Below are 25,202 nucleotides of genomic sequence, written 5' to 3' on the forward strand. Positions count from 1 at the left end.
TGGCCAACTCCTGCAGACAATGTAAAGTCGCCGAACGGACATGGAGAGCCCAATATGATGCCGAGGCAAAACTGACTTACAGATCTATGATTAAATCTTATCATAGACTAGTCCTACAGGGAAAGAAATGCTACTTCGCTAAAAGAATCGAGGAAGCAGCAAATTCCTGTAAGGAGATCTTCTCGATCGTAAGGGAATTCACTACCCTGCGATCGAACTCAGCACAGGAAGTACCGGCTGAGACCTGGGCTGAAACTATTGCCAATTTTTTTACCACCAAAATTAGGCATATACAGGATTCTTTCCCCCCCGAGACCGATAGTCGACCTTTCGACCTTGCCGGAAGAGCCAGCCCATCTGTCCACCTCTGGCCCTGTCCTGGCAGACTTTCCGCCGCTCACGGTATCTGCATCACTAGCACTTATGAGGAATCTTAAATCTGGCTCGCCTCGTGACCCCTGCCCGGCCAAATTTTTAGCTAAAATGGTAGACGTTGTTAACCCTCTAGCCAACCCCATTTTGAATCTTTCCTTGAATCAGGGAGTCCTACCACATTCCTGGAAACAGGCCATGGTTATCCCTCTTCTTAAAAAGCCCAGCCTTGCCCCTGAAGTCCCGGCCAATTATAGACCTATCTCGCTCCTTCCAGCACTCACTAAAATCTTGGAGAAACATGTTCACAGCGTGCTCTCCAATTTCTTGGAGTCCAATGAGCTTCTGCACGCGTCTCAATCGGGTTTTCGACCTAACCTTAGCACCGAGACAGCGCTCTTGGAGGTTTCAGAGATTGCTAAGGAGTCGCTGGATGCCGGAGGCAGGGTAATGTTAGTTATGTTAGACCTGTCGGCGGCTTTTGACACCGTCCCCCATGAGGATCTCCTCATAAGACTGCATGACATCGGTCTGAGGGGGACGGTGCTCAGTTGGTTTCGTTCCTTTCTAACCAACCGTCGACAAACGGTCTGGGCCTCCCCTGGATCTGCTGAAATGTCGCCTTTGGGAGTCGGAGTTCCCCTGGGCTCAGTACTGAGCCCCACTCTATTTAACATCTTTATGACCCCTCTGGCGGCATTGGTGGAGTCCTATGGGGCCCAGATCGTTTCCTATGCTGACGACACCCAGCTTCTCTTCACCTGCCGGAAGAGCGAAGAATTCGATGGTGAAAGTATCCGTGAGTGCCTTGGGGCTGTTTTTAACTGGTTTCAACTGAACAGCCTCATGTGTAACTCGGATAAATCCGAGATACTTTTCTTTGGATGCCCATTGGAACCGGACTGGCATGGTTGGTGGCCTGCCGACATGTTCCCTCCAGCTCATTCCTCGGAGTCGGCTAAGAACCTGGGAATTAAAATTGACAACGGGCTCACGCTCAAATCCCAGGTGCTGACCCTCACAGGAACATGCTTCGGTATCCTTGGGATGCTCCGAAAGTTCTTTCCGTTGCTCTCTGAGGAACATCGGAGAATAACTGTTCAGGCCCTCATTGGATCCAGACTGGATTACGCTAATATCCTGTATCTGGGTCTTCCGGAGTACCTCTTACAGCGTATGCAAGTGGCTCAGAATGCAGCTGCACGAGCCATCTTCGGCCTGCATCGTCGAGCCAGTGCCTCGAATTTGCTGCAAATCTTACACTGGCTCCCCATCCGGAAGAGGATAATATTTAAAGCTATGACATTAGCTCACAAAGCCTTACATGCCACGGGTGCCCAATACCTACAAAAGAGGCTGGCTTTTTACCTGCCGGCACGATCCTTAAGATCGGAGTCACTGGCACTTGCTGTAGTCCCCCGTATAAAGAAAGCCCTATTGGAGGGCGGTCTTTCAGGCTGCTGGCTCCTCAGTTGTGGAACTCTTTACCTCTGTCTTTGCGGTCCACATCCAATTTACTCGCTTTTAGGAAGGGTTTAAAAACCTGGCTTTTTACTGGCTAGAGTTTTTTAGTTTTATCCTTTGGTTCTGCCTTTTTTCTCTCTGTTTTTGTTATGTTTAACCTGTCTCCTTCCCTGGGTCTGGAGCACAAAGCGCCGGGACACTCCTTTGGAGTAGCCGTGCGCTATAGAAGACCCAAAATAACATAACATAACAACATAACATTGTTTCTGCGACTCTGTGGAGGTATACTCCTTATTCTGGAGGGACAAAAGTTGTCATGTTATATGGTTGTCAGAAGCTAATCCCTTCTTGTCTATTCAGGGAAGTTAGCACCTTCTTGTTTACTCGAGAAAGTTTCTAGTGACCTCTGAGCTAGCTGGCACACACAATTAAGTCTAACATATTCAATAGAGACCTAGTCGACCTCAGTCCTACGTCTACACTATCATTTATGTTATTCCAATGCGCAGAGCCTATTGGGAATATAGGAACTACACTACAAAGCAACAGACAATAAACATAAACTGAGGGGTGATGCTTATATGTGGCTCAGGTCTCTCCTTTTCAGGAACTTTATGCATAGCCACTCGCAGAGCACCAATTACAGCATGTGGGAGCATTGCTGGAGAAGAAATTTCCGGATTCAGCATTCGGGTCTGGGCCTGGGGAGAACACTGATGTGAATAAAAAGTGGTCATATAAAGTATCGGCCAGAAAGAGCATTACCAAAAGGAAGCAACTTGCTCTTTACAGCTTATTAATAAGAAGCCTTAAGGTGACTCCGCCTGCTACAGAACATGGCTGGAATTTCACACATATTCGTAACTGATAGTTAGCTACTTTTTTATTTTTTCTGAAATTATTTGATGTGTGATGGTTTGTTGCTGTTTGTGTTCTTGAATACAAGAAAGGAGAGGTAGACGCAAAAGAGAAATGAGAAATAGAGGCAAAAAGATAGCCAAAAAGAGACAAGCACCCAGAGATGCGGACAGAGATGTCGAAAGATACAAGAGAAAGGGACTAATGAATGAATGAGAGAGAGATACATGAAAACGAGAGAAAGTCAGTGAGACAGAGAGAGAGGCTAAGGCATATGCAACACAGCAGAAGTTCTATGAAGTATCCAGCCCCGAGGCTTACCTGCTGGACACTGATCCGGCTGTTGGACTGCAGGAAGTCCTGGATCTCCTCCTGAAGCAGGTTCTCCTCCCCCTCCTTCTGGTTGAGCACCACCGTGCGCACGTGCCTGCTCGGCGCATGCGCTCTTCTATATGTGAAAGCAAGGGTTGTTGGCACTGTCAGGCCAGCCCGGCTGAGAAGCAGGCGCGTTGCCAGCTTGTCCTCCAGGAGGTGGGCCAGTGAGTCAGAGCCTCCTGATGGGCAATCCAGGTCACAGCTGAGAGCCACTAGCCCTGGCAGGCACTCAGATCGAGGTACCTCAAAGGAGGCCGAGAAATAGGTGACACGACGAGGGGTCGCAAACTCGTCCAAATAACTCCGTCCACCAAGGTCGAAGGTCACAGCTTTCTGCACAAGAAGAGTGCACTGGTCAGGGTGGGATTTCGATGGGACTTTGGAAAGCCACGTGGTAGAGAGACACAGCAGCATATTACCTGGGACAGGGGACAAGAGGAAGATAAGGCATGAGAGCAATCGAAGGAGATGGGATAGGGAAACATAAAGAAAGACATGGAGAGGAAGACACATTGAGAACATGAGAGAAGAGAAAAAAAGTTAAAGTCAAGTAAATATTATTTAATTACAACGGATTCTCGCCTTACAAAAAGCTCAAGCTGCTGTGAAAGCATTATCACCTTTTGAGCAAATGCAACTTTTTGATTCTCACAAAACGTGTGTTATATACACAGTCATGATCTGCATCAGGGATCAGCGGGACATTCTCACAAACTATGTGCTAAGTGCACAATCAGTCTCCTCCGCATGTTACTTGTGAAACTCCCAGTGTTGTGTGTTGACGATAATAGTTCCATTGGAATGCTTCAATTCTAACATGCCAATAGCCCTTTCTCTAAAAAGGTGTTTCCCTTTTTCAGTCACTGAGTTCATTCCTGCAGGCTCCTGTCTCATAGGACGTCCCTCTTTTGTACTTGTGAACACTTTGGAGCTGGTTGATAATCTTCTGCGGCTTGTCACTCGAGACCCAGGTTTCTTACACCCTCCTGTTAAGGCTTCAGACGTGATGACACCTGGCTGGATAGAATAGTTGCATTAAATCCCCATTGGTAACAACAGTAATGGGCTTTAAATGTTCTAAGAAAGAGGACACGTGCCCTTTAACTGTCTTGTAACTGTAATTGAGTAAAGCATGGTTCATTCTTCTCAATCTAGACCATTCTCATTGAAACACTCTCCCATGGTTTAGTGGTGCCTTAAAGATGCTGGTAGAAAGGAGAGGGGTAACCTCTATTCTGATATTTCTTGGAAGGACCTTGTTTGGAAGTAAGAATACGAATAAAGTGATTTCTTGAAGGTCCAGTGACATCAAGAAAAAAGTTTATAAAAATAAACAAGTCTGTGACAATGGGAAAGACAAAAAGAAATGTGGTGGAAGGAATAGCAGGAACAAACCTCATCTACTGGTAATGTACTGTGCACAGCATACGTGTTCACATGCACCTAACAGTTCCTGCTGCTTGCCCATATGGGGTAGGGCCAAGACTGATTTGCATATGGTTGATTCCTGTCATAGTTGCACAGTGAGCAACAATGCTATACAATAGGAGGCGACACAAAGCAATTACCAGAGAATGAGACCTTGTGTAGTGGTTCAGGATAGACTGTCAACCTTTGAGCGGGCCGAGGTTGATGTGTATGTAGTTGGTCCCTCTCTGTAGTGGCACTGTGAGCAAAAGGGAGGATCAGGAACGCAGCCCCGACTCATTACTGGCCGAGGTAACATCATGCATTCCAGCCATCACTTTTATTTGTTTCCTCAGTGAGACAGCCCGAGGACAACAGGTATCCCCAGTATGGGTTCCCTAGATCATTGAACCATGATGCAGTAAATGCATGCCACTAAAATGGCCCAACAAGACTTAATCATGTCTGTGGTTACTTGTGTTCCCATGCAATGAGGACATGGCTCAGGAATTTTTAGACTTCATAGGATTTTTTGTCCTGCTCAATGGCATAATCATATACCATTCTATAGGTTTTTCTCACAGACATATAACTACAATACGGTCTTAAACCATGATTGGCAAGAAGGCGCATGGCTGATCCTTCTTGTCCCAGCTGATGGGTTCGCCATACAGGGAGGGATGCATGAATGACTTAATGAATTACAGACCAGTAAAGAGCTCTGTTACGAAACAATAGGTGTCATGGTGCTAAGCCAAAAGAAAGCAGATGATGCCTGGAACTAACTTACAAATAGGCGGATACAGATAACTTACAAATAGGCGGATTTTGAGAAGTTTTCTCAAATCTATATAAGAGGCGGACCACAGGGATGAAGGAAGATTGTTCTAAGGTTCATCAACCAATTAATCAATCAATCAATGAATCAGGGTTTTGTAGAGCCCACTACTCACCCATCAAGGCGCTGAGGGGTGGGTGTGAGCGGCCATGTTAGGGTCATTCGAAAAGCCAAGTCTTGAGGTCTTTTCTGAATTTGTGCAGTGTCAGGCTTAGCCGGAGGTGAAGGGGAGATCATTCCAGGTCTTAGCACTCTGGTCCAATAGAAGCGTGGGACACTGGCTTGGCAGAGGTCGGCTGAGCGGAGGTTTCTCTTGGGAGCATAGAAGGATCTGTGGTCTTTGAGGTATTGAGGTTCAATGTTTTGGAGGGCATTGGAGGAGTGTGTGAGCAGCTTGAAAGTTATTTGTCTTTCAACGGGGAGCCAGTGGAGGTCATTGAGGTGTTGGGTGATTGTGCCATGGGATATTGAGGATTAGTCTGGCTGCAGGGTTCTGGAGTTTTCGGAGGAGTTTTCTGTTGACTCCAGCGTAGATGGCGTTGCCATAGTCCAGTCTGCTGGTGATGAATGCATGAGTGACTTTTTTCCTGGTGTCAGGGGGGATCCACTTGAATTTTTTACATAGTGTGCGGAGGGTGTTGAAGCATGCGGAGGAGACGGCGTTGATCTGGCGATTAATAGTGAGCGATGAGTCAGTATGATGCTGAGGTTACATGCATGGTCCGTCGGGGTTGGTGGGTTTCCGACTGCAGTGGACCACAAGGTGTCGTCCCATGCGAAGGGGGTGGAGCCGAGGGTGAGGACTTCTGTTTTCTCCGAGATGAGTTGCAGGCAGCTATTCTTCATCCAGGTTGCACCGGCTTTCATCCCTTCTTGGAAGTTGTGCCTGGTTATGTAGGGTTCCTCGGTAAGGGGGATGGTGAGCTGGGTGTCATCGGCGTAGGAGACGATGTGGAGACCGTGGTTTCTGTCAATGGTTGCGAGGGGGGCCCTGTAGATGTTGAAGAGGGTAGGGCTGAGTGAGGATCCTTGGGGTACTCCGCATCTGATCTCTGTCGGTTCTGAGAGGGAGGGCAGGAGTCTTAGGGCCCGATTCACAGAACTTACTTAAGGCAAAATCCTAAACTTACTACTTTTGGTATTCACAGAAGTTAGGATTTTGTCTTAAGACAGACTTAAGACAGACTTAAGTTAGGATTCTGTCTTAAGCCTGTCTTAAGTCTGTCTTAAGAAAAAATCCTAACTTCTGTGAATACCAAAAGTTTAGGATTTTGTCTTAAGTTAGTTCTGTGAATCAGCCCCTAATTCTCTGTGTTCTGCCTGTGAGGAATGAGCAAAACCAGTCTAGGGCATTACCTTTGATGCCGGAGTCGTGGAGTCTGGTGGCTAGTGTGAGGTGGGAGATGGTGTTGTAGGCTGCTGATAGGTTCAGGAGGATGAGGGCTGCCGCTTGGCCTTGGTCGAGGAGGGCGCATATGTTGTCTGTGGCAGCTAGGAGGGTGGTCTCGGTGCTACGGTTGTTGTGGAATCCAGATTGAGAGGTTTCTAGGATTTTGTTGGCTTTGATGAAGTATGCTAACTGGGTGTTGACGGCCTTTTCGAGGACAATGGCTGCGAAAGGAATCAGTGAGATGGGCCTGAAGGTCTTGAGGTTCATCGGGTCTGCAGACGGTTTCTTTAGGAGGGGGTTGACTTCTGCACGCTTCTAGTTGTCGGGAAATTTGGCGGACTTGAGGAGCAGTTGATGGTTCGACATAGTTCTGGTGCACTGGCTGTTGCGGCCCTGTGGAAGGTGTGCAGCAGGCAGGGGTCAGAAGGTGCTTGTGAGTGGATGCTCTTCATGGTCTTTAGCGAGTTTTCTGCTGTGAGTAGGGTCCAGGTAAGAAGGGTCTGTTGGATCAATGGGTGTGAGGTTTGGGGCGGTGTAGAGGTCTTGGTCATCAAAATTGTCGCAGAGCGTCTTGATCTAGAGGTGAAAGAAGGTGAAAGAAGAAGCTGAAACTGGGAGATAGGTCTTGGGAGAGAGGGACGTCAGTTGTTTTGCTGTTGGGTTTGGCAAATTCCTGTAAGATGGCGAAGGTCTCCGATTAGTATGCACTCTGTGAAGACGATGGTGTGGGGTGCGATGAGGTCAGCAATGACATTGGCGAACAGAGTTTGGGGGCCAGGCAATCTGTAGACTAGTGTTCCGCGGAGCGTCATTCTGGGGTTGGTCTGGATTTGGAAGTGGGTGTGTTCTGGGGGGGGGGGCAAGGCGTCGTCCGAGTCGGTGGTTGTCAATCGGAGGGAGCTTTTGGGGATGATTTCAAGACCTCCTCCTATGTGGGTGGGGCTATCTTTTTTCAGGATCTTGTATCAGTCGAGGATGGCGGTTGCGATGGCGGGTGCGGTGGTCCCGGTCTCTCTGAGGAAGGCAACGTCGGGCATGTGAGTGTTAAGGTCCCAGATTTCTATAGGGTGTCTGTGCAGGGAGCGTACATTGAGGAGGATACAGTTCTTGTGTACACTGGCATTTGGTGGGTTGGGGGCTGCTGCTGGGTTCCGGAGGTGGGTGAATGTGCGGCGGCAGTTACTGCAAGAGAATGGGCCTTGGGTGTTGCTCGGCGTCGAGAGCTGGCAGTTGCTGCATCCGGGGTTGAAAGCGTAGAGGGTGCTGGGGTCGTAACGGCGGGGGTCAGGGGACTAGAGTCCCTGGCGCTGGTCGTGTTCGGGTCATGTGCGGTTTGATGGTTTTAAAGTGAAAAGTGCCCCTTTTTCTGGTTTTGGGAAAGCATGGAATCTGCAGAACCTTGGTTGAAGTGAAAAAAATACAACTTGCCAGGACATATCTTGTGAAAAGTACATTGGACCTTTGAGATGATTGGAACAAGGAAAAATACATAGAACCTTAAAAATACAAAGAAGTGAATGGAGAGTAGGAGATAGATGGCAACATTCCCTGATATTTAGAATAGGGCATATGCCACTTTTGAAGATACTTAAGAAGGTATTTTGGTAGGCTACGAACAAGGGTGTTGTAGTAGTCCAATCTGGCCATGATAGTGGCTTGGAATGCAGCTTTATGATGTTTATAATATGTAAGTAGAAAAACAAATAGAGACTAGTTTAGAAATATGGGGCCCCATTACGATATTGGGCGGATTGCCTCCGCCAGGGTGGCGGTGGCCACCGCCACCCAGGCGGAGGCAATCCGCCCGACAACCACTCTCGTGTTCCCCTCCGCCTGAATAGGATGGCGGAGGGGACAGCGGCGGACGGAAAGACCGTCCGCCACTTTACCGCCGCGGTCGGCTTGCGACCGCGGCGGTAATACATTAATATGGTGGCTGTGTCCAATGGACACCGCCAGCCATATTACAATTGCAAAAAGCAGAGGCCTTTCCTTGGCGGCAATGCCGCCACGGAAAGGCATGCGGTGATTGCTGCGCGGCCCCCTGCAGGGCCCCCAGGTTGGCGCCACTGTCTGGGGGGCACATGGGGGGTACCTATGGTACCCCCCCACATTTGCATATGCAAAGCGGCAGGCACCGCGCGTTGCCTGCCGCTTTGCATATGCAAATGCAAAAGAGCGTTTTTTACATTGTGGCGGGCGGTGCAGAGTGCACCGCCCGCCACAATGCAAACACTACAGGATGTGCGGACACATCCTAATTCCCCCCACGGGCCCCTCACCCTTATGGCGGGCGGTCCCGTTCTACGATAGGGTGGCGGGCGGACAATGTCCGCCCGTCATCCTAATGGGGCCCATGGTGTCCAAGTGTTAGATTTGAGTTAACCACAATTCCTAGATTTGTATCTAATGATACAGGAAGGGCAAAAGATGCCTAATTCGCCGGGCCACTTATTAGAGTTTCATGTGATGGAGGAATTTGGTATGTAACTGTTACCACAGATTTTTTACAACGCATACCATTACCACGCATACATTTACAAGGCTGGTCATTTTACAACGCTTACCTTTACATCGCAATACACTAAAACGCACATACTATTACAACGCATACCATTACATCGTAAGTATTATTATAGGTAAGTTTAACATTTTTTGTGGTATTTGGTTATGGGGTACAGGGGTATTTTTAGGTTTTAGGGCTGGGTTTGGGTTATGGGGTACAGGGGTATTTTTAGGTTTTAGGGCTGGGTTTGGGTTTTGGGGTACAGGGGTATTTTTAGGTTTAAGGGCTGGGTTTGGGTTATGGGGTACAGGGGTATTTTTAGGTTTTAGGGCTGGGTTTGGGTTTTGGGCTACAGGGGTATTTTTAGGTTTTAGGGTTGGGTTTGGGTTTTGGGGTACAGGGGTATTTTTAGGTTTTAGGGCTGGGTTTGGGTTTTGGGGTACAGGGGTATTTTTAGGTTTTAGGGCTGGGTTTGGGTTTTGGGGTACAGGGGTATTTTTAGGTTTTAGGGCTGGGTTTGGGTTTTGGGGTACAGGGGTATTTTTAAGTTTTAGGGCTGGGTTTGGGTTTTGGGGTAGAGGGGTATTTTTTAAATATATTTACAAATAACATTACAATTAATTTAATTTCATTAATATAATTATTTTATAATTTAATAATTATTAATTAAATTAAATATTACATAAATAATTATTTACAATATATATTAATATTATATACTTACCTATACTTACGTTGTAATGGTATGCGTTGTAATAGTATCTGCGTTGTAGTTTTTTGCGTTGTAATGGTATCCGTTGTAACATGACCTGCGTTGTAAAAAATCTGTGGTAATGGTATGCGTGCTAAAAGTACGCGTTGTAACATCATATATCCGAGGAATTTAGAGGTAAGGAATTATGGGTTGTTTAGTTGGTGATGGCTGACGTACATCCTCTTAATTAAGACTGAAGCGACTGAATGCCACCATTTATTCTCAGAACGAGTTGTTTGTTGTTGGTGTAGGAAAAAAAGAAAGCCTAAAATGTCTAATCAGAAAAACCAGTGGTGTAACGTACAGATTTAAAAGAGTTAGGATGAGTGAGTAGAACCATGTGGAACCCTGAATGGAAAGTTTTAAAGTGTGATTGCTAGGGAGGAAAATATACAGACAAAAAAGATGAAAGGAAACCTAAAACCCGGCCTCCTGCTCCTACCCCTGTCAATCGTGCAATGAGGGTAGAGTAGGAGACCATGTTGGAGGCCGCAAAAAGGACTATTAGGATGACAGCGGCACTGTGCCCCACATCTAATTGCATGAGGATACAGTTGAGTAGTGAAACAAGAGCTGTTTCTATAGCATTGTAAGGTTGAATACCTGACTGTTGAACATTGAAACAGTTGTGTGTTGGCAAATGACTATGACTTTGGAAGCAGCAGAAAGAAGAGAAATTGGATGGTAGTCAGAAGGTAGTTAGATTAGGATCTGCTGTGGGCTTTGTAAGAGGAGGTACTTCAAGCACGTGCTTCCAGGCATTGAGGATAACATCTTGAGAGAAGGATTTATTATACAAGATCATCAATTGAGGGCACTAAGTGTAGACCAGAGTTGCAAACATTTTGCTGGGACGGGATCTAAAGGGGAGCCTGAAGACAGGAAACAGCATATTTCTCTTACAGGATTAAAGGGCTACTTAAGTGGGTGGCACAATCAGTGCTGCAGGCCCACTTTTAATGTACAGGCCCTGGGTACATGTATTACCACCTTTGTGAATGTCGTTTCCACCAGTATGGAATTAGAAGCCTGAATATCAGTACTGTGTAGAGGATGTACAATAGCAATTAGTACTCTGTTTAATCCTGCACACAATATCCATTCCTAATGTAATCTACTGGTGCATTTGCTTTGATAACAGCCACTACAGTGCCCTCTCCTGCCAACATAAGGAAAGAACATTGAAATTATTTGAAGCTAGGGTGCACTCAATAATCAGAAGTTACAGGACACATTTTCTTTTACATTAGCACACAGGTACCTAGTCAAAATGCTGTTCCGTTTTAAATGCTTTATCCTTCATATTGCTCCAAAATTTGAAAAGTAAAATGTATCCATACACGCGATTTCTTTCCAGCTGGTAGTTTTTATCCTAATGTGGACTTTCTCAAGACATTCATATCAGTAGTCTCTATATATGTGAGTAGATAAGGACTCCTCTATAGGCATAGCCAAGAATTCTTCGATGAGATCAATTGTATACTCACATGGTTACAGCCTCATATATATCATAGTGAATATGCTATGTGCACAAAGTTTCCTTACAATGAGGTGGTCACATTGTACTCCTTTTATTTTTACATATTTTCATGACTTAATCCCAACTCATTATGTATCACTGACCCTCTGTAGAAAGGACAACAGCGTCAGCTGGCAAAGACATTGCATCTATGGAAACATTTTACTACTCCCATTTTAGAGCAATTTAAAGAGTAAAGCATTTGCAACTGAACCGCATTTCGACTTTGCACTTATGTGCTAATGGACTCATGTCAATTTGGAAAAGATAAGAAAACTTGCCTTGTAACTTCCGATTATGGAGTCCAAAGTAGCTTCAAATCTGTCTTAAGAAAGTGTTGGGGTGATTTCAAAATTTGAGGAACTTTACCCTGAAAAAAGTTAGTGATTAAATCTATAGATATAAGATAAGTAGGTTTACAAATATTGAGCAAGGTTAGTCTTTTGTAAATATTAAAAACATCCTATTTGTTAGAAGGTTCTTTGAGTCAATGCCATATTAATATATATGTGTGACTCTAATGATTTTTTTGTAACCGCAATGTTAATATTGAAAAATACGACGCTGATGTACACCATGATATATGCACGGATAATAACAAACTCACATCTTTGTTGTTAAATTCACCAGATATGACCTCCCCCTCAACCCCGAGTCAGAAGTATGTAGTCAAGCAGGCCCTGCCTCCTAGGCCTGCAGCAACTGATTGACAGATAACAGGTGTAATCATAAAATAAACGTGCAAACAGGAAAACCCAGATTGATCCCACAGATAGGGAGCAACGGCACAATGGTCTTCGGAGATTGGCAATGATTGACCAGAGGGGTGCGCATTTTTAAAAACATCATAAAGTCAGATGTCACACTAAGGGGCTCATTATGATGGCGGTCGGACATTAGTCCACCCGCCACCATAACGGTGATGGGACGGACCGCCAGACGTGAGGCGGTCCAACCTGCCCAATTAATTAGGATGCGCCCGCCAGAGTGGCGGGTGCATCCTGCCCTTTTACCATTGCGGATGGTGCTGCTGACCGCAGCACTGTCCGCAATGGTAAAAGGGAATGCACAGCATTTCCCTGCACCACGTGGCAGGCACCATGTGGTGCCTGCCACTTGATGCAGGGAACTGCAGGGGGTACCATGGGTACCCCCCAAGTGCACCCAACACCCCCCAGGGGGTCCGCAACAGGACCCCGTTGTCAATACCCGCCAGCCTTTCCATGGCGGCAATGGCGCCATGGAAAGGCCAGTTACTGCACCCATCCTAATATGGATGGTGGTGCCTGGTAGGCACCACCACCATATTAGTGGCCAAGTAAGCCCGGCCGGCAATCGTAATGATTGCCGGCCGGCAGAAAAGAGGTGGACACACTTTTCATCTGCTGCGATACCCCCGCCATTATAATATGGTGGGGGTAAATCAGGTTGGGATGGTGGGTGATCCCCCGCCATCCTAATGACCTCCTAAGTTGGGAACACTCAGCCAATTAGAACACAGCATGCATATTACACGCAGTGATCAGGAGCTCCCCATGCCAGACATCTGGATACATTCCCACTGCCTCTGCATTGTGTCCATGCAAGTTTGAGACCCACCTGCACTCCTCTTCAAAGGACAAGATTTATGGCCCAGTGACTAGGCCCATATTTCTGTCTCCAAAGGAATGTACAAAACGATTTATGACACTTCCGGTAATGTATAAAATGATGGCTGAAGCACGTGTGGTGAGACAGTTTTCAGATCCCGACTCTGTTGTCTGCACTTCCAGTTGCTGCATTTAATTAAACCAACTGTTCCTGTTTTGCCAAGCGCATCTTGCCTTTTTTTTTTCAAGGTAAATTGATCAAGGAACAAGCCAAGGGAAGAATCAAAACCAATGTGTCTCAGTGTACACAATGGTGGCAACATGCATGGTAGGTGAAGCAACCAACCACCAAAACGTCCTGCAGAAGGCAGGCAATGGGTGTTGAAGAGTGCGCATTAAGGAAGGGCCATTCTGAAGAAAGTATAAGGGGAACAGCCAATCTTGCTGCCTTCCCTTCTGGGTTTATTTTGCTTCCTTCCCTTCTGGGTTCAGGTCTCCTGCGTGTCAGCGATGAACTTGATGACAGCTGCACTGTCCAGAACAGGGGTAGGAGACATCCCAGACCTCTGAAAGCATTCCTTACAGTCAATAACACAGAGTGTTTTTGGCAGTACTACCAACTGAGCCAATGTAGATTAACACTTGTCCTGCACATTGGATAGCTAAGCACTGTAGTCTAGCTATGACAATTGACCTTTTCAAATGATCCCAATGAGAGAAGGGAGCTGGGGAGACATTGAGGTGACCAAATGGATAGGTTACTTACCTGTAATCCTAGTTCTCTTCCAGGGGTATACTCATCAAAGTCATAAGCACTGAATTATTTCCACCCATGTGCGGGAACCCGGAGCATATACAACAAAATACATATATATGTGTATGTTTTAGAAAAGAAGTACATAGTACTAAATAAACACACACATATACACGTATAACATAAAAATATGCAGCCCCATACATATCCAATAGGCTAAGAAGCCAAAGTTGCAAGTATTTCTCTATATTAACATAACACATATACAAATAAAGTAAGAGAAGGACATGCACAGTTTGCTTAACATCTAGGGCTGTTTTTTGCTGCTTTGTTGATTTTAAAGCCGCTTTTGACAGGGTCCCCAGGGCAGCCCTATGGGAAAAGCTAAGGAGATGAGGTATCCCTGGAAAACTTCTGGAAGCAATAATTCAGTTACATTCAGGTACATGGGTTCAGGTGAAGTTGGGGTCCGGCACACATCTCTCTCGGAAAATCATGACAACTAGGGGTGTTAAACAGGGCTGTGTGCTGGCCCCACTTCTTTTTAATTTGTTTATTGCTGACTTGACGACAACTTTAGATGAAACTAATAGTCACCCTCCAAAGATGGGTGGTGTTCCGATAAGTAACCCGCTTTACGCGGATGACTTAGTGCTTCTCAGTCTAACACGCGTTGGTTTACAAAGGCTCCTGGTAAAACTATACAATTACACCGCTGCAAACCAGTTAGAGGTTAACCTAAAGAAAACTCAAGTGGTTACCTTTAGAAAAAAAAGAAAAGACGGGGAGGATGGTCGTATAACAACATGACCATTGCAGTAGGAAGTGTATAAAATACCTAGGGGTCAATCTCGACTCAAGGGGCAATTTTGTGAAACAGCGTAAGGAGATATCCGCCAAAGCTGTGACCCTACAGGTGACCCTCTCCAAGCTCTCAAAAAAACTGTCTGGCCCAAGTTTAACTCCTCTACTAGAGGTCATGAGAGCAAAAATTGGTCCGACCCTGTCATTTGGTAATGAGATTTTCAGGGGTAAACTGAACAAGAATTTAAACCAACACGTGACTAAAATTTATAAAAAAGTCCTTCGTTTGCCCAAAAATGCCTCTGCTGCCCAGATTAGGCTAGAATTTGGTCTATTAAACTATGAAGTCTCCAGCATCAGCACATTTCTAAATCTCTGCCACAAATTCAGACAAGCAGACACAGGCTCATTGGAATCACTAGTTTGGCAAGACATCTTTGTGAAAAACCCAGGGGGCACGTATGGTCGCCTTTCAAGAACTCTCTGCAGGTGACCTATGGGATCTCAACCCCAGTACGACAGCATTTAAATCCATCATTAAGAAAAGCATCCGAATAAGTTCCCTCATCACGGATAAAAATCACCTTGCCAAACGTAGACACGCCTGGGGCATTATGAACTCGTACTGGCGTTTAGCTCCTGCAACCTATCTGTCCTGCACCTACTCCTTGCACCTAAAACTCAGTTTTATGGCCATCAGACTTGGTGACTGGCAATTTTTAAAAGATCTGCCAGGCTGGCGTCGCACGTCAGATGAAATACGGTGCAGAGGGTGCGGCAGGACGGCTGAAACTCTGGAGCACGTGGTTTGTCTTTGCCCAGCACTCATGGCACAGCGCAGATGTAAACTGAAAGTAGAGTGGAATAGGTTGGGAATTCGGTCCTGCAGACAGGCAATCATTGCGGCCTTATGCCCAGAAAACACAGCTTTAAATATCGGCCTTACATTGTTTACACGCCTTGCATACCGCAACTTTTTGCATGCTCCCCTCGTGTTGGGAGCAGCCTAAACCAAATTGTATTATCTGTAACTTGATAAAAAAAGTTTTTTTATTCACTTTTTCACTATCATGACTTGCTGCTATTGATCTGCTGTTACTATTTTATCTGATCTCTTTTTTAACATTTGTAATTATTTATTAACGGTGGGTTGGCTTATAAGTTTAATACGGTAAATCACTGTATAACACCCTCCGTATTTTTTTTCTCTCTTTTTTAAAAAGTTTTTTTTATTTTTACCCGGATTGTTCAATAGGGAACTGCACAATGCAATATGGGACCTTTGCATCCACTTAAAGTTGATCATTGATGTTAGTTTTGCTCTTACAATGTGTATTGCTGTTGGCGCTTCTTTTAAGGATGTTATTTTATATCCAAATAAAGATTAAATAAAAAAACATGCACAGTAATAGCATTCCGCAATAACCTTTGTTTTCATAAAATAAATCAGGTAATAGCAGGCAATTAGCCTAAGAAAGGCTGCATAAATAAATAACATCCTTGAACACAAAGGAAATCTGTCACCTCGCCTTTAAGGCCTCAGAGACCCTGAGCACTTTGCCTTTAAGGCCTCCAGGAGCCCTCTGCTCCCATCATGCACCACAGGTGACAATTAGGTCAGCTCTTTTGTATGGTATAGGAAACCTGTAGGAACCTGCATCCAAGATGCAACAATACTGTATAAACTGTTAATGCTCAGCCAGGGAGGCGGGAGGGTTGCTTATGACTTTGATGAGGATACCCCTGGAAGAGAACTAGGATTCCAGGTAAGTAACTTATCCTTCTCTTCCAGGGGATACTCATCAATATCAAAACAACAAGAAAGGGGGAGGGTAGAGGTTATGGATAGAACCTACCTCCTGTGAATCTATACATAAACCATAAAGTTCTATCCTTATTTGATTGTGGTTATTTATGTTTTTTTTTTATAATATATGTTTGTATATTCGTGGTGTGTTTGTTAGTAGCTAACCTCCAAATGTGGGGAAAGCACTATGTGTTTTATAATACCCCTCATACACTATGAATCCCATAGTGTCATGCTTCATCATGGGGGTCTTCCCGTCCCTCTACGGGGCGTGGCGTGCTACGACCTACGACTGCACGGGAGCACTAGATTTGGTGAAAATAGACTATGTGTGTGATTCAGTGATGGTGATCTAAGTGATACTTAAGGTGTGCAATAGAGAGGAAATAAATAGATAAAAAATTCCCTGGCTAGTAGAAAAAATAGACTTTATTAGTATCTCTGGCTGGGAACATTAAAAAGGGGGGAAAGGAGAAAGAAAGCAAACTAATTATGTTGCACTTTCTACTTGGTCGACGTGTTTCATGAGCAGTCCCCAACTGCTACATTCATCAGGACTTATTGTGATTCCTATTGCACTGAGGCTAATGGTTGTATTAAGCCTATTTCACAGCAAACTGACCGCAAAAATAGGCTGGTCAGCTAAAAGAAAAAGAAAAAGATATATTATATCTTATTAGAGGTTAATTGGCCTCTAAAAATTACCAAGGCGGTATCTATGGAAAGATAGGTGGACAAAAAACACACAAAAAATGTATATGAAGGCAGGTATCATAGTGTTATGAGAAGCACACAACATCAATACGTGGAATCATAAATGAGCGCCAATAGTACATTTCGGGATGCCCTATAGTGAGGGAAAAACACGGTGATATATTTTTCTCTACATATTATTAATGCTGTGTTTCACCTCTGTCTTAAAGGAAAAACTGTGACATATTTTTCACGATATACTGCGTGCCAGGGTATCCAACACATAACCATGCATACAATCATGTATATAAACCAGGAATCTTTTTTGAAATTTCAAACATAGCTGTAACAAAACGTAAAGATAGTTTTGGTGAGGCGGTCACAGAGGTAGATCTTGGCATCAGGACTCAAGTTCAAAAGGACTTTTTTATCGTATTTAGCCTGGTGGTTTAATGATTTGGCAAGAGTCAGACTCACGTGAATACCAAAGTTCCTTGCTCCATCCGTCACCCTCCGAGCTGCTCCGTGGTGTAAATGCAACAGAGGTTTCCGAGACTCTTTATACCTTCGCTAATTGAGTAGATGCAGACCTAATTGTGCAGATTGTGTTCATCTGCTGTAAATTAGCGGCACCTAGACCTGCAACAAAAATGGCCGCCCTCAATGGTGCTTTTGCAATGTTAAATCTTCTACACTTCCTTTAACTTTCGTTTTTAGTCGGGGAAGATGTATGTACCATAAACTCTTGATTTCTAAAGACCAGCGTTATAAACTAAAGGCGTAAAAATAATTAGCTGCAATGTTAGAGTACATATGGACAAAAATAGAAGTATTTCTGAGGTGAAAGAGAACAGGGAAATTACACGTCTCTTCCTATTATAGGAATATGTGGGATGAGAAAAGGTGCTTGACCCACAGTATTGGTCACATGATTTAGAGTTGTAAATGAAGGAGGAGCCAGATGGGTCTTCTCATATGTATGTATAGTCTCAAGTGCTGCCAAAACATGATTTAATTCATTACTGACCCTGTTCATGAGGATTGGGCAGTCCACGATAAATCTCTTATGTGTGTAGTGGCTGGCCCAACGATTGGAAGAAGTGTTCTTAGGCAAAACTTGTCCATAGTTTGAATCCATTACTTACACTGTTCATGAGGATTGTGCGGACCACAATACATCTCTTATGTGTGTGGTGGATGGCCCAATGATTGGAAGAAGTGTTCTTAGGCAAAATTTGTCCATAGTTTGAATACATCGTGGTTAAGGTCGAGTGTTTTGTACAAGTAAGGGTACTCCCCGTTTAGGTAATTGCAGTTAGAGGTCCCCCCTGTTTAAAGGCAAGATCAGACCTTACAGCTTTAACTAGTGTCTGTCAAATCAAACTGCTAGATGTTCTCTAGCTGGTAGAACATAACTTTAGGCTTACAATTGACTCCAAGGGATGTCATCATTGAGCCCTCTCTCATGGCTTTTAATGCGATGCACCCAGCGTTGCTCTTTTTCAAAAAGGTGTTTCTCATTAGGTATCTGTTCAATCACAGTCCAGTATATGTCGTTGGCAGTGTGGTTTTTTTCAAGAAAATGTGACGCCATTTTAGTTGTACTTCTCTTGCAGTTGATGTTGCTTTTATGTTCGCCAATTCTTGTTTTTACCGGTCTTGTAGTCATGCCTACATATTCCATTAAGTATGGACATCTGATCAAGTATACCACACTGGCAGTGTTGCATGTCGTGAAATTTCTTTCTTCCCACTTTGTGCCGTTTTGGTACACTATTTCTTTACTTTTGGTGGTTAGACTGCAGACTTTGCATTTGCCGCAGGGGTGATGACCATGGATGTTACTCATTGCCATAGATTGCCCAGATGGCATTGGTTTTTTCGGTCTTGTGTGCACGACCATATCTCTAATGCTCTGTCCTTTTCAGTGTGAAAATACAGGTTTTCGGAGATTTAGACCACCACTATTGAGAATCTTCCAATGTCTGTTTATCAATTTGGTTATTTCATTTGATTTTGTGTTGTAGGTCGTTATACAGAATGGGCGTTGCTCATCTTGTTTATGAAAAACAGGTTCTAACAGGCTTTCTCTACAGTTGTTTCGTGCTCTCTTGTAGGTTTTGCTGATCACCCTCTCTGGCTATTGTCGTGCCTGTAGTTTCTGTTTGAGGTCATTAGATAGTTTTTTTTAAATCTGTCACCTCAGTGCAGTTTCCTCTTAAGCGCAAAATTGTCCATATGGGAAATTATCCCTGAGGTGTCTGGGGTGGAAGCTTTGGTACATCAATAAGCAATTTTTTGATGTTTCCTTGAAATGGGTCGTAGTTTTCAATCTGCCATTTATGGGTGTAATGTTCAGATCCAGGAAAACTAAGAGTTCCTTGGTGATGGTACTGGTGAATTTCAAAAAATCATCTTGGCAGTTAAGCCAGGTAACGAACCGTTGAGCTGACCTCTCGTTGCCATTCCAGATGATAAAAATATAAACAATTTATCTCTTCCAGATTTGAATCTGGTCATGGAAAGGGCTGTTTGCATGTAGAATTCTAGTAGTTTCCAGATGGTGTACGTAGAGACCAGCTATGCTGGGAGCAAATGTGCTTCCCATGCTGGTCCCGTGCTTTTGGAAATAGAGTGTTTCTTCATATGCGAAGAAAATTCTTTTAATGCCAAACTTCAGCATTCCATCACAACATTCCTGAGGGTTTGGTACTCCCAGTCAATGCTGAAGAGAACTTCCTCTATTATATTCAGCGTGTCTTCATGAGGAAGGCTCGTGTAGAGGCTTTCTACATCGCAGCTTATCATTAACTGGGTTTCTGGGTTGAAGGGAAGTTCTCCAAAAGGACTAGTACGTCTTTTGTGTCTTTGAGGTTGGTCGAGGTCTTTTGTACTATCGGTCATAGGAACGCGTCCGCCAACTTAGAGACTGGTGATACCTGTATTAGAAATTCCCCTTCTTTCTTTGAGATCCATGCATGTGATATGGCTTCTTCCACCATGCTAGCTATACGTGTTTGTATCTTTTCCTTGTGGTCATCGGTCAGAATACAGTAGTTCCTCTTATCCTGAAGGAGGCGTCTGCATTGTTTGTCATATTGGTCAGCTGTTTGTATGACTATGGCGCCGCCTTTGTCCGTAGGCTTAATGACTATCTGTCGGTTGTTGCTGAGCGATTTGAGTGCCTTCCGTTCCTCATTGGAGATATTCTGGAAAACATGTTTACTGTTTTTGTCCACATCTTGAATATCGTTTATGACTGCTTTCTCAAAGGCCAAAAGTTGGACTGGTAAAGTATGGTCTGGAGGGGTAAACTTGGACTTCAGTTTCAACCCGGTGTCTCCCTCGTTGTTCTCATTCTTTTCTCTATCATGAAAGAACACCTGTAGTTTTATTCTCCTTACAAATTCTTGTATTTCCTTGCAAAGTAGGAATTTATACAGAGTGTTAGTAGGAACATATCCTAGACCTTTCTCTAGTACGGAAGTCTGTGCAGTACTGAGTGTTTCAGTGGTCAGGTTTACCACTATATTTATTTTCTGCTGGTGGATGCCTTTGTCATTCTCCTGGTGGACACTCCTGCTGGATCCTCTTCCCTCGGTGTCCAGTGGACGTTTGACCCTCTTCGGTTCCGTCCTTTGCTTCTCCCTTGGCGAGATCCTAAAAAATGGTTCTGTTCATAGTAGGGATATTCTTGCTGCGGATATGCCCATGGTGGATAGGTTTCTTCCTGGTAATGGAAAGGTGGTGGTCCAAATTGCTGATATTGGTATGATTGTGGGTCTTGATAGTTCCCCCATCGTCTTGGACCTTGATGGTAGGGTCGTTGGTAGTTGTTTCGTGCCCCCTGATGGATAGGATTACGTCCTAGTGCTCCCGCTTATTCGTAGGTCGTAGCACGCCCCGCCCTGTAAAGGGACGGGAAGACCCCCATGATGAAGCATGACACTATGGGATTCATAGTGTGTGAGGGGTATTTTAAAAACACATAGTGCTTTCCCCACATTTGGAGGTTAGCTACTAACAAACACACCACGAACATACAAACATATATTATTGAAAAAAAACATAAATAACCACAATCGAATAAGGATAGAACTTTATTGTTTATGTATAGATACTCATCAATAGTCATAAGCACTGAATAGAGTAGCAAGCCCATACCCTTTTCCTCACGGATGAGCAGAAAACAGCAAACAAATATTGACATACACATGTTAAACGGTATTAGCAAACAAGTTTCTCAGCGAGGCCTGCCCAACCTGAGCATCTGCCTGCGTGTCAGCATCTAAACAGTCATGCAAGTAAACATATGAACTGATCGCCATGTAGCGCTTTACAAATCTCTGCCATGGGGACATTCCTCAGAAGAGCCCTGGTAGAAGCTTTCCCTCTAGTGGAATTGGCCTTAGGCTTCCCTGGAAGGGACTAGTTGGCCAATTGGTATGACAGTATAATACAAGAAACTATCCATCTAGAGATGGATCTTTTGGAGGCTGCAGAACCTTTGTTAACAGGACAATAATTAATAAACAAACGTTCTGATTTCCTCAGAGCCTTTGTTTTGTCTAGGTAAAATTTCAGAACCTTCTAGAGATCTAGGGAGTGGAGAGAGCTCTCCTGGGGATTCAAAGGGTTCGGAAAAAAGGTAGGTAAAGTGATGGTCTGGTTAATATGAAAGTCCGAGACAACTTTCGGCAAAAAACTAGGATGTGTTCTGAGAACTAATCTGCTGGCGTGAAACACAGTGTAAGGCTCTTTACAACAGAGAACCTGGATCTCACTCACCCTGCGAGCAGATGTAATAGCCACCAGGAAAGCGTCTTTCTGTGTCAGATGTTGCAAGGAAGCTTTATGAATGGGAAACGGGCTCCCATCAACTTCGTTAATACAATGTTAAGCTCCCATGGAGGAGAAGGGAACCTGACTGGTGGGTAAACTTTTCTCAAGCCCTCAAGAAAATCCTTTACCACAGGAATTCTAAACAAAGAAATCTATTTGGGGAACTTCCTATAGGCTGTGATAGCTGCAAGGTGGACTTTGATTGAAGTGAACTGAAGACCAGATCTAGCCAAATGCAGCAAGTATGATAAAATCACCTGTTCCTGACCCCGGATGGGATCATGTCCATTGTCCACACACCATAGGAAGAAACCTTTCCTCTTGAAGGCATACGATTTTCTTGGAGAAGGTCTTTTTGCTTATTTGAGAATAGCCATACAGTCTGGATTCAATTGTAAGTGTCTACATTGTATGACTTCAGCAGCCATGCTGTCAACCGGAGGGAGGAGAGGTTGGGGTGGAATACTCTCACTGCCTGCTTGGATAGGAGATCCGGATGGCAAGGTAACCTCCTGTGAGGCACTTCCGATAGTTGAAGGAGGTCCGGAAACCACCACTGTCGAGGCTATTCCGGAGGTTTTAGAATCATCATGGCGTTGGTACTGTACAGCTTGGTGATTACAATTGGGATCAACGGAATCGGTGGAAAAGCGTACAGTAAGCTCTGAGACCATTCGATCAAAAGGGCATTCCCTTGAGATCCTTGTTAGAGAAATCGTGATGCGAAGACGGGGTATTTTGCGTTTACCGCGTCTGCAAACAGGTCGATGTTTAGCATTCCACATTCTCGAAAAATTCTGGGAGCGACCTTGTTGTTGAGAACCCAATTGTGGGCTTTGACGAAGTCTCTGCTGAGAAAGTCCGCCTGGGAGTTGAGAGAGCCCGGTAGATGAATGGCCACTATTGACAGGTCTCTCGCTAGAAGCCAGTTCCATATGGTTTAAGCCTCTATGGAGAGTGTTCTTGATCGGGTACCGCCCTGTTTGTTCAAGTAATACATCGTCGTTGTATTGTCCGTTTGAATTAGGATGGACCGAGACTTGAACAACAGGATTAGTGACTTGAGAGCTAGATGTCAGGCTCTCAGCTCTGCATGATAAGAAATCCTGGGTCGCTCCCCAGGAAAAACCGTGCACAGCACTACTCACTCAAAGAGTGTAATCAACAACCAATTATTTTAACATTTACAAAGCTAAGGCTTGAATTCAAATTTTTCCAAACGATAACAGCGTAAACATAATGTAATGATCCATGTGACGCAATGATAATATCTTCAATTGTTGGTCGAAATCTTGTTTATTCCATATTCGTGGAAATTGTCACAAGTTCCAAAGCGATTAGCATCATCTTTCAATTAAAATTCCCAATGCATTTCGGGCTTCACAAAACGCCCTTCATCAGGGGAATCTATAAATTATAATTATACATCATTAATTATGAGAAAATGCAGCGTGATTCGCAAGGTTAAAAAATTACGGTCAGGAGAATTACATAGGGGAAGTCACCCGTGGACTTTGCTGGCTGTGCTGAAGTTTCTGCTCGCCCTCCTCACTAGTGGGGGTCGCTTGGTCTCGGCGCCAGGCCGCAGCTAATGGCGGCCGCTGTGGAACTGTGCTCCTTCTCACGGAGCTGAGGCGTCTCACTGTCCACACATAGTCAGGGGGGGCTGCGATTGCAGGAGGCGGCGTCTTGGCCCGGGATCCCGCATCGCCTAAGCCCCGGATAGCAGAGAGATCGGCGGAGGGAGGGCGCAGGGCAGGCGGCCTGGCCCAGTGAAGAGGAGGAGTCGGTGAGCAGTGCTGGAGGAGTGAGCCGGTGGCCGAAGAGCGCTCTGCTGGCGAGGCACACTGGCTGGGCTAGCCTACCGGACTGGTACCCGTCGGTGCTGCCTGTGGTGAGTGGGGCGATGGTGCGGCTGGGGCCCAGGTCGCGGAGGTTAGTTCGGGCCTTGGTGGGCCCTGCTTTCTGCGAGCTGCGCCCAGCGCAGGGTCTAGTTTGCGGGCGGGCATATCGGGGATGCTGCAGCCTTCCGGACGCTCAGCGAAACTGGCGGACACTGCACAGCACTGATGGCGGTGCAGAGAGGGCGCTCTGAGGGCAAGGAATTTCAGGACACCATTACCTTGGTCGGAAAGGAGTGGTGACCAGGCGTGATCACGGTGGGGCCGGGGCGGCTCGTCCTGCCTACTGAACTGCCTTCATTGAGCGCATATAGGATTGTGTCACTGTGGCTCCGGCATTTGAGCTATTTGGACTGCCTGCGTTCCGAGTAATTACTGCCCCCTAAGCATTGCCTTGCAGAGGAGAAATAACGCTGATCACTGTGGGAGCTGCTGTGCAGGGGAACGATCTCAGCTGCCCGGGTTGCTGGCTGTCTGCGGGCTGGAAAGGTTAAATTAGACAGCCTCTTCGCCCAGTATACTTGATCAGAGAACTGGTTTTCTGGGGTGTGACCACTGCCTATTGCGCGCCTGCACCTGTTAACGGCCTGGCAGGAGGGTCGGCTTCGCAGAGGTTCCCGTAACAGGAGATACTGCGGGTGTGACACTGTGTTGCTTTGCCACTGTGAAATATTTAGTCCCTGAGCCAGCAGATAGTCACTGGATTAGATAACACGCATCGTAGGTGACTGCCTTTACCAACACACTACACTAGCAGCTCTTCCTGCACACCATGGGGAGGACAGATAAGTCGCAACCGCGCCTCAATTTTGAATCGTGCAAGACTCCTAAGATCCCACAGAAGGTGCCATCAGATTCTGAGATGGATGCACAGGTGGATGGGCCCCCCACGATGGAAGCTACACTTCTGGCCATGCAGTATACACTGCAGTCAATTGAGGGCACTATGGCTGCAGTGAACCATAGACTGGACCATATGTCCTCGCAGTTGGAGAAACAAACGGCGCATTTGGGGGAAGTGGAGCAGAGGGTGTCGGCTGCTGAGGATGGCCTAAGCACAGTCGTAGAAAAGGTCCTCGCTGTAATTCAATCCAAAACTGAGGATTTGGAGGCGCGCTCTCAGCGCAATAATCTGCGAATTACGGGCGTGCCAGAATCGACCAATGTGGGCAAAACGGAGTCCTATGTTGAGTGCTTGATCTCGGAAATTTTTGCCACCGAATATTTATCCACCATGTTCATCGTTGAGCGGGCACACCAGTCTCTGGCGGCCAGGCCAGTGCCGGGAGCTCCCCTCGACCAATAATAGCCAGGGTCTTAAATAACAGG

At 45.4% G+C, this 25,202-nt stretch overlaps 1 protein-coding gene across 1 annotated transcript in view; it reads right to left on the reverse strand.

Annotated features, from left to right (window-relative positions):
- CARNS1 (carnosine synthase 1) overlaps positions 1-25,202 on the reverse strand; it is a 570,577-nt gene that overhangs the window by 153,031 nt on the left and 392,344 nt on the right. Inside the window, exon 5 of the mRNA XM_086953255.1 lies at positions 3,016-3,488. Coding sequence (XP_086809381.1) covers positions 3,016-3,488 — 473 coding nt within the window. The remainder of the gene's footprint in view (positions 1-3,015; positions 3,489-25,202) is intronic.

The sequence above is a fragment of the Lissotriton vulgaris genome, chromosome 1_2 (genome assembly GCF_964263255.1).
Source record: "Lissotriton vulgaris chromosome 1_2, aLisVul1.2, whole genome shotgun sequence".
Lineage (NCBI taxonomy): Eukaryota > Metazoa > Chordata > Amphibia > Caudata > Salamandridae > Lissotriton > Lissotriton vulgaris.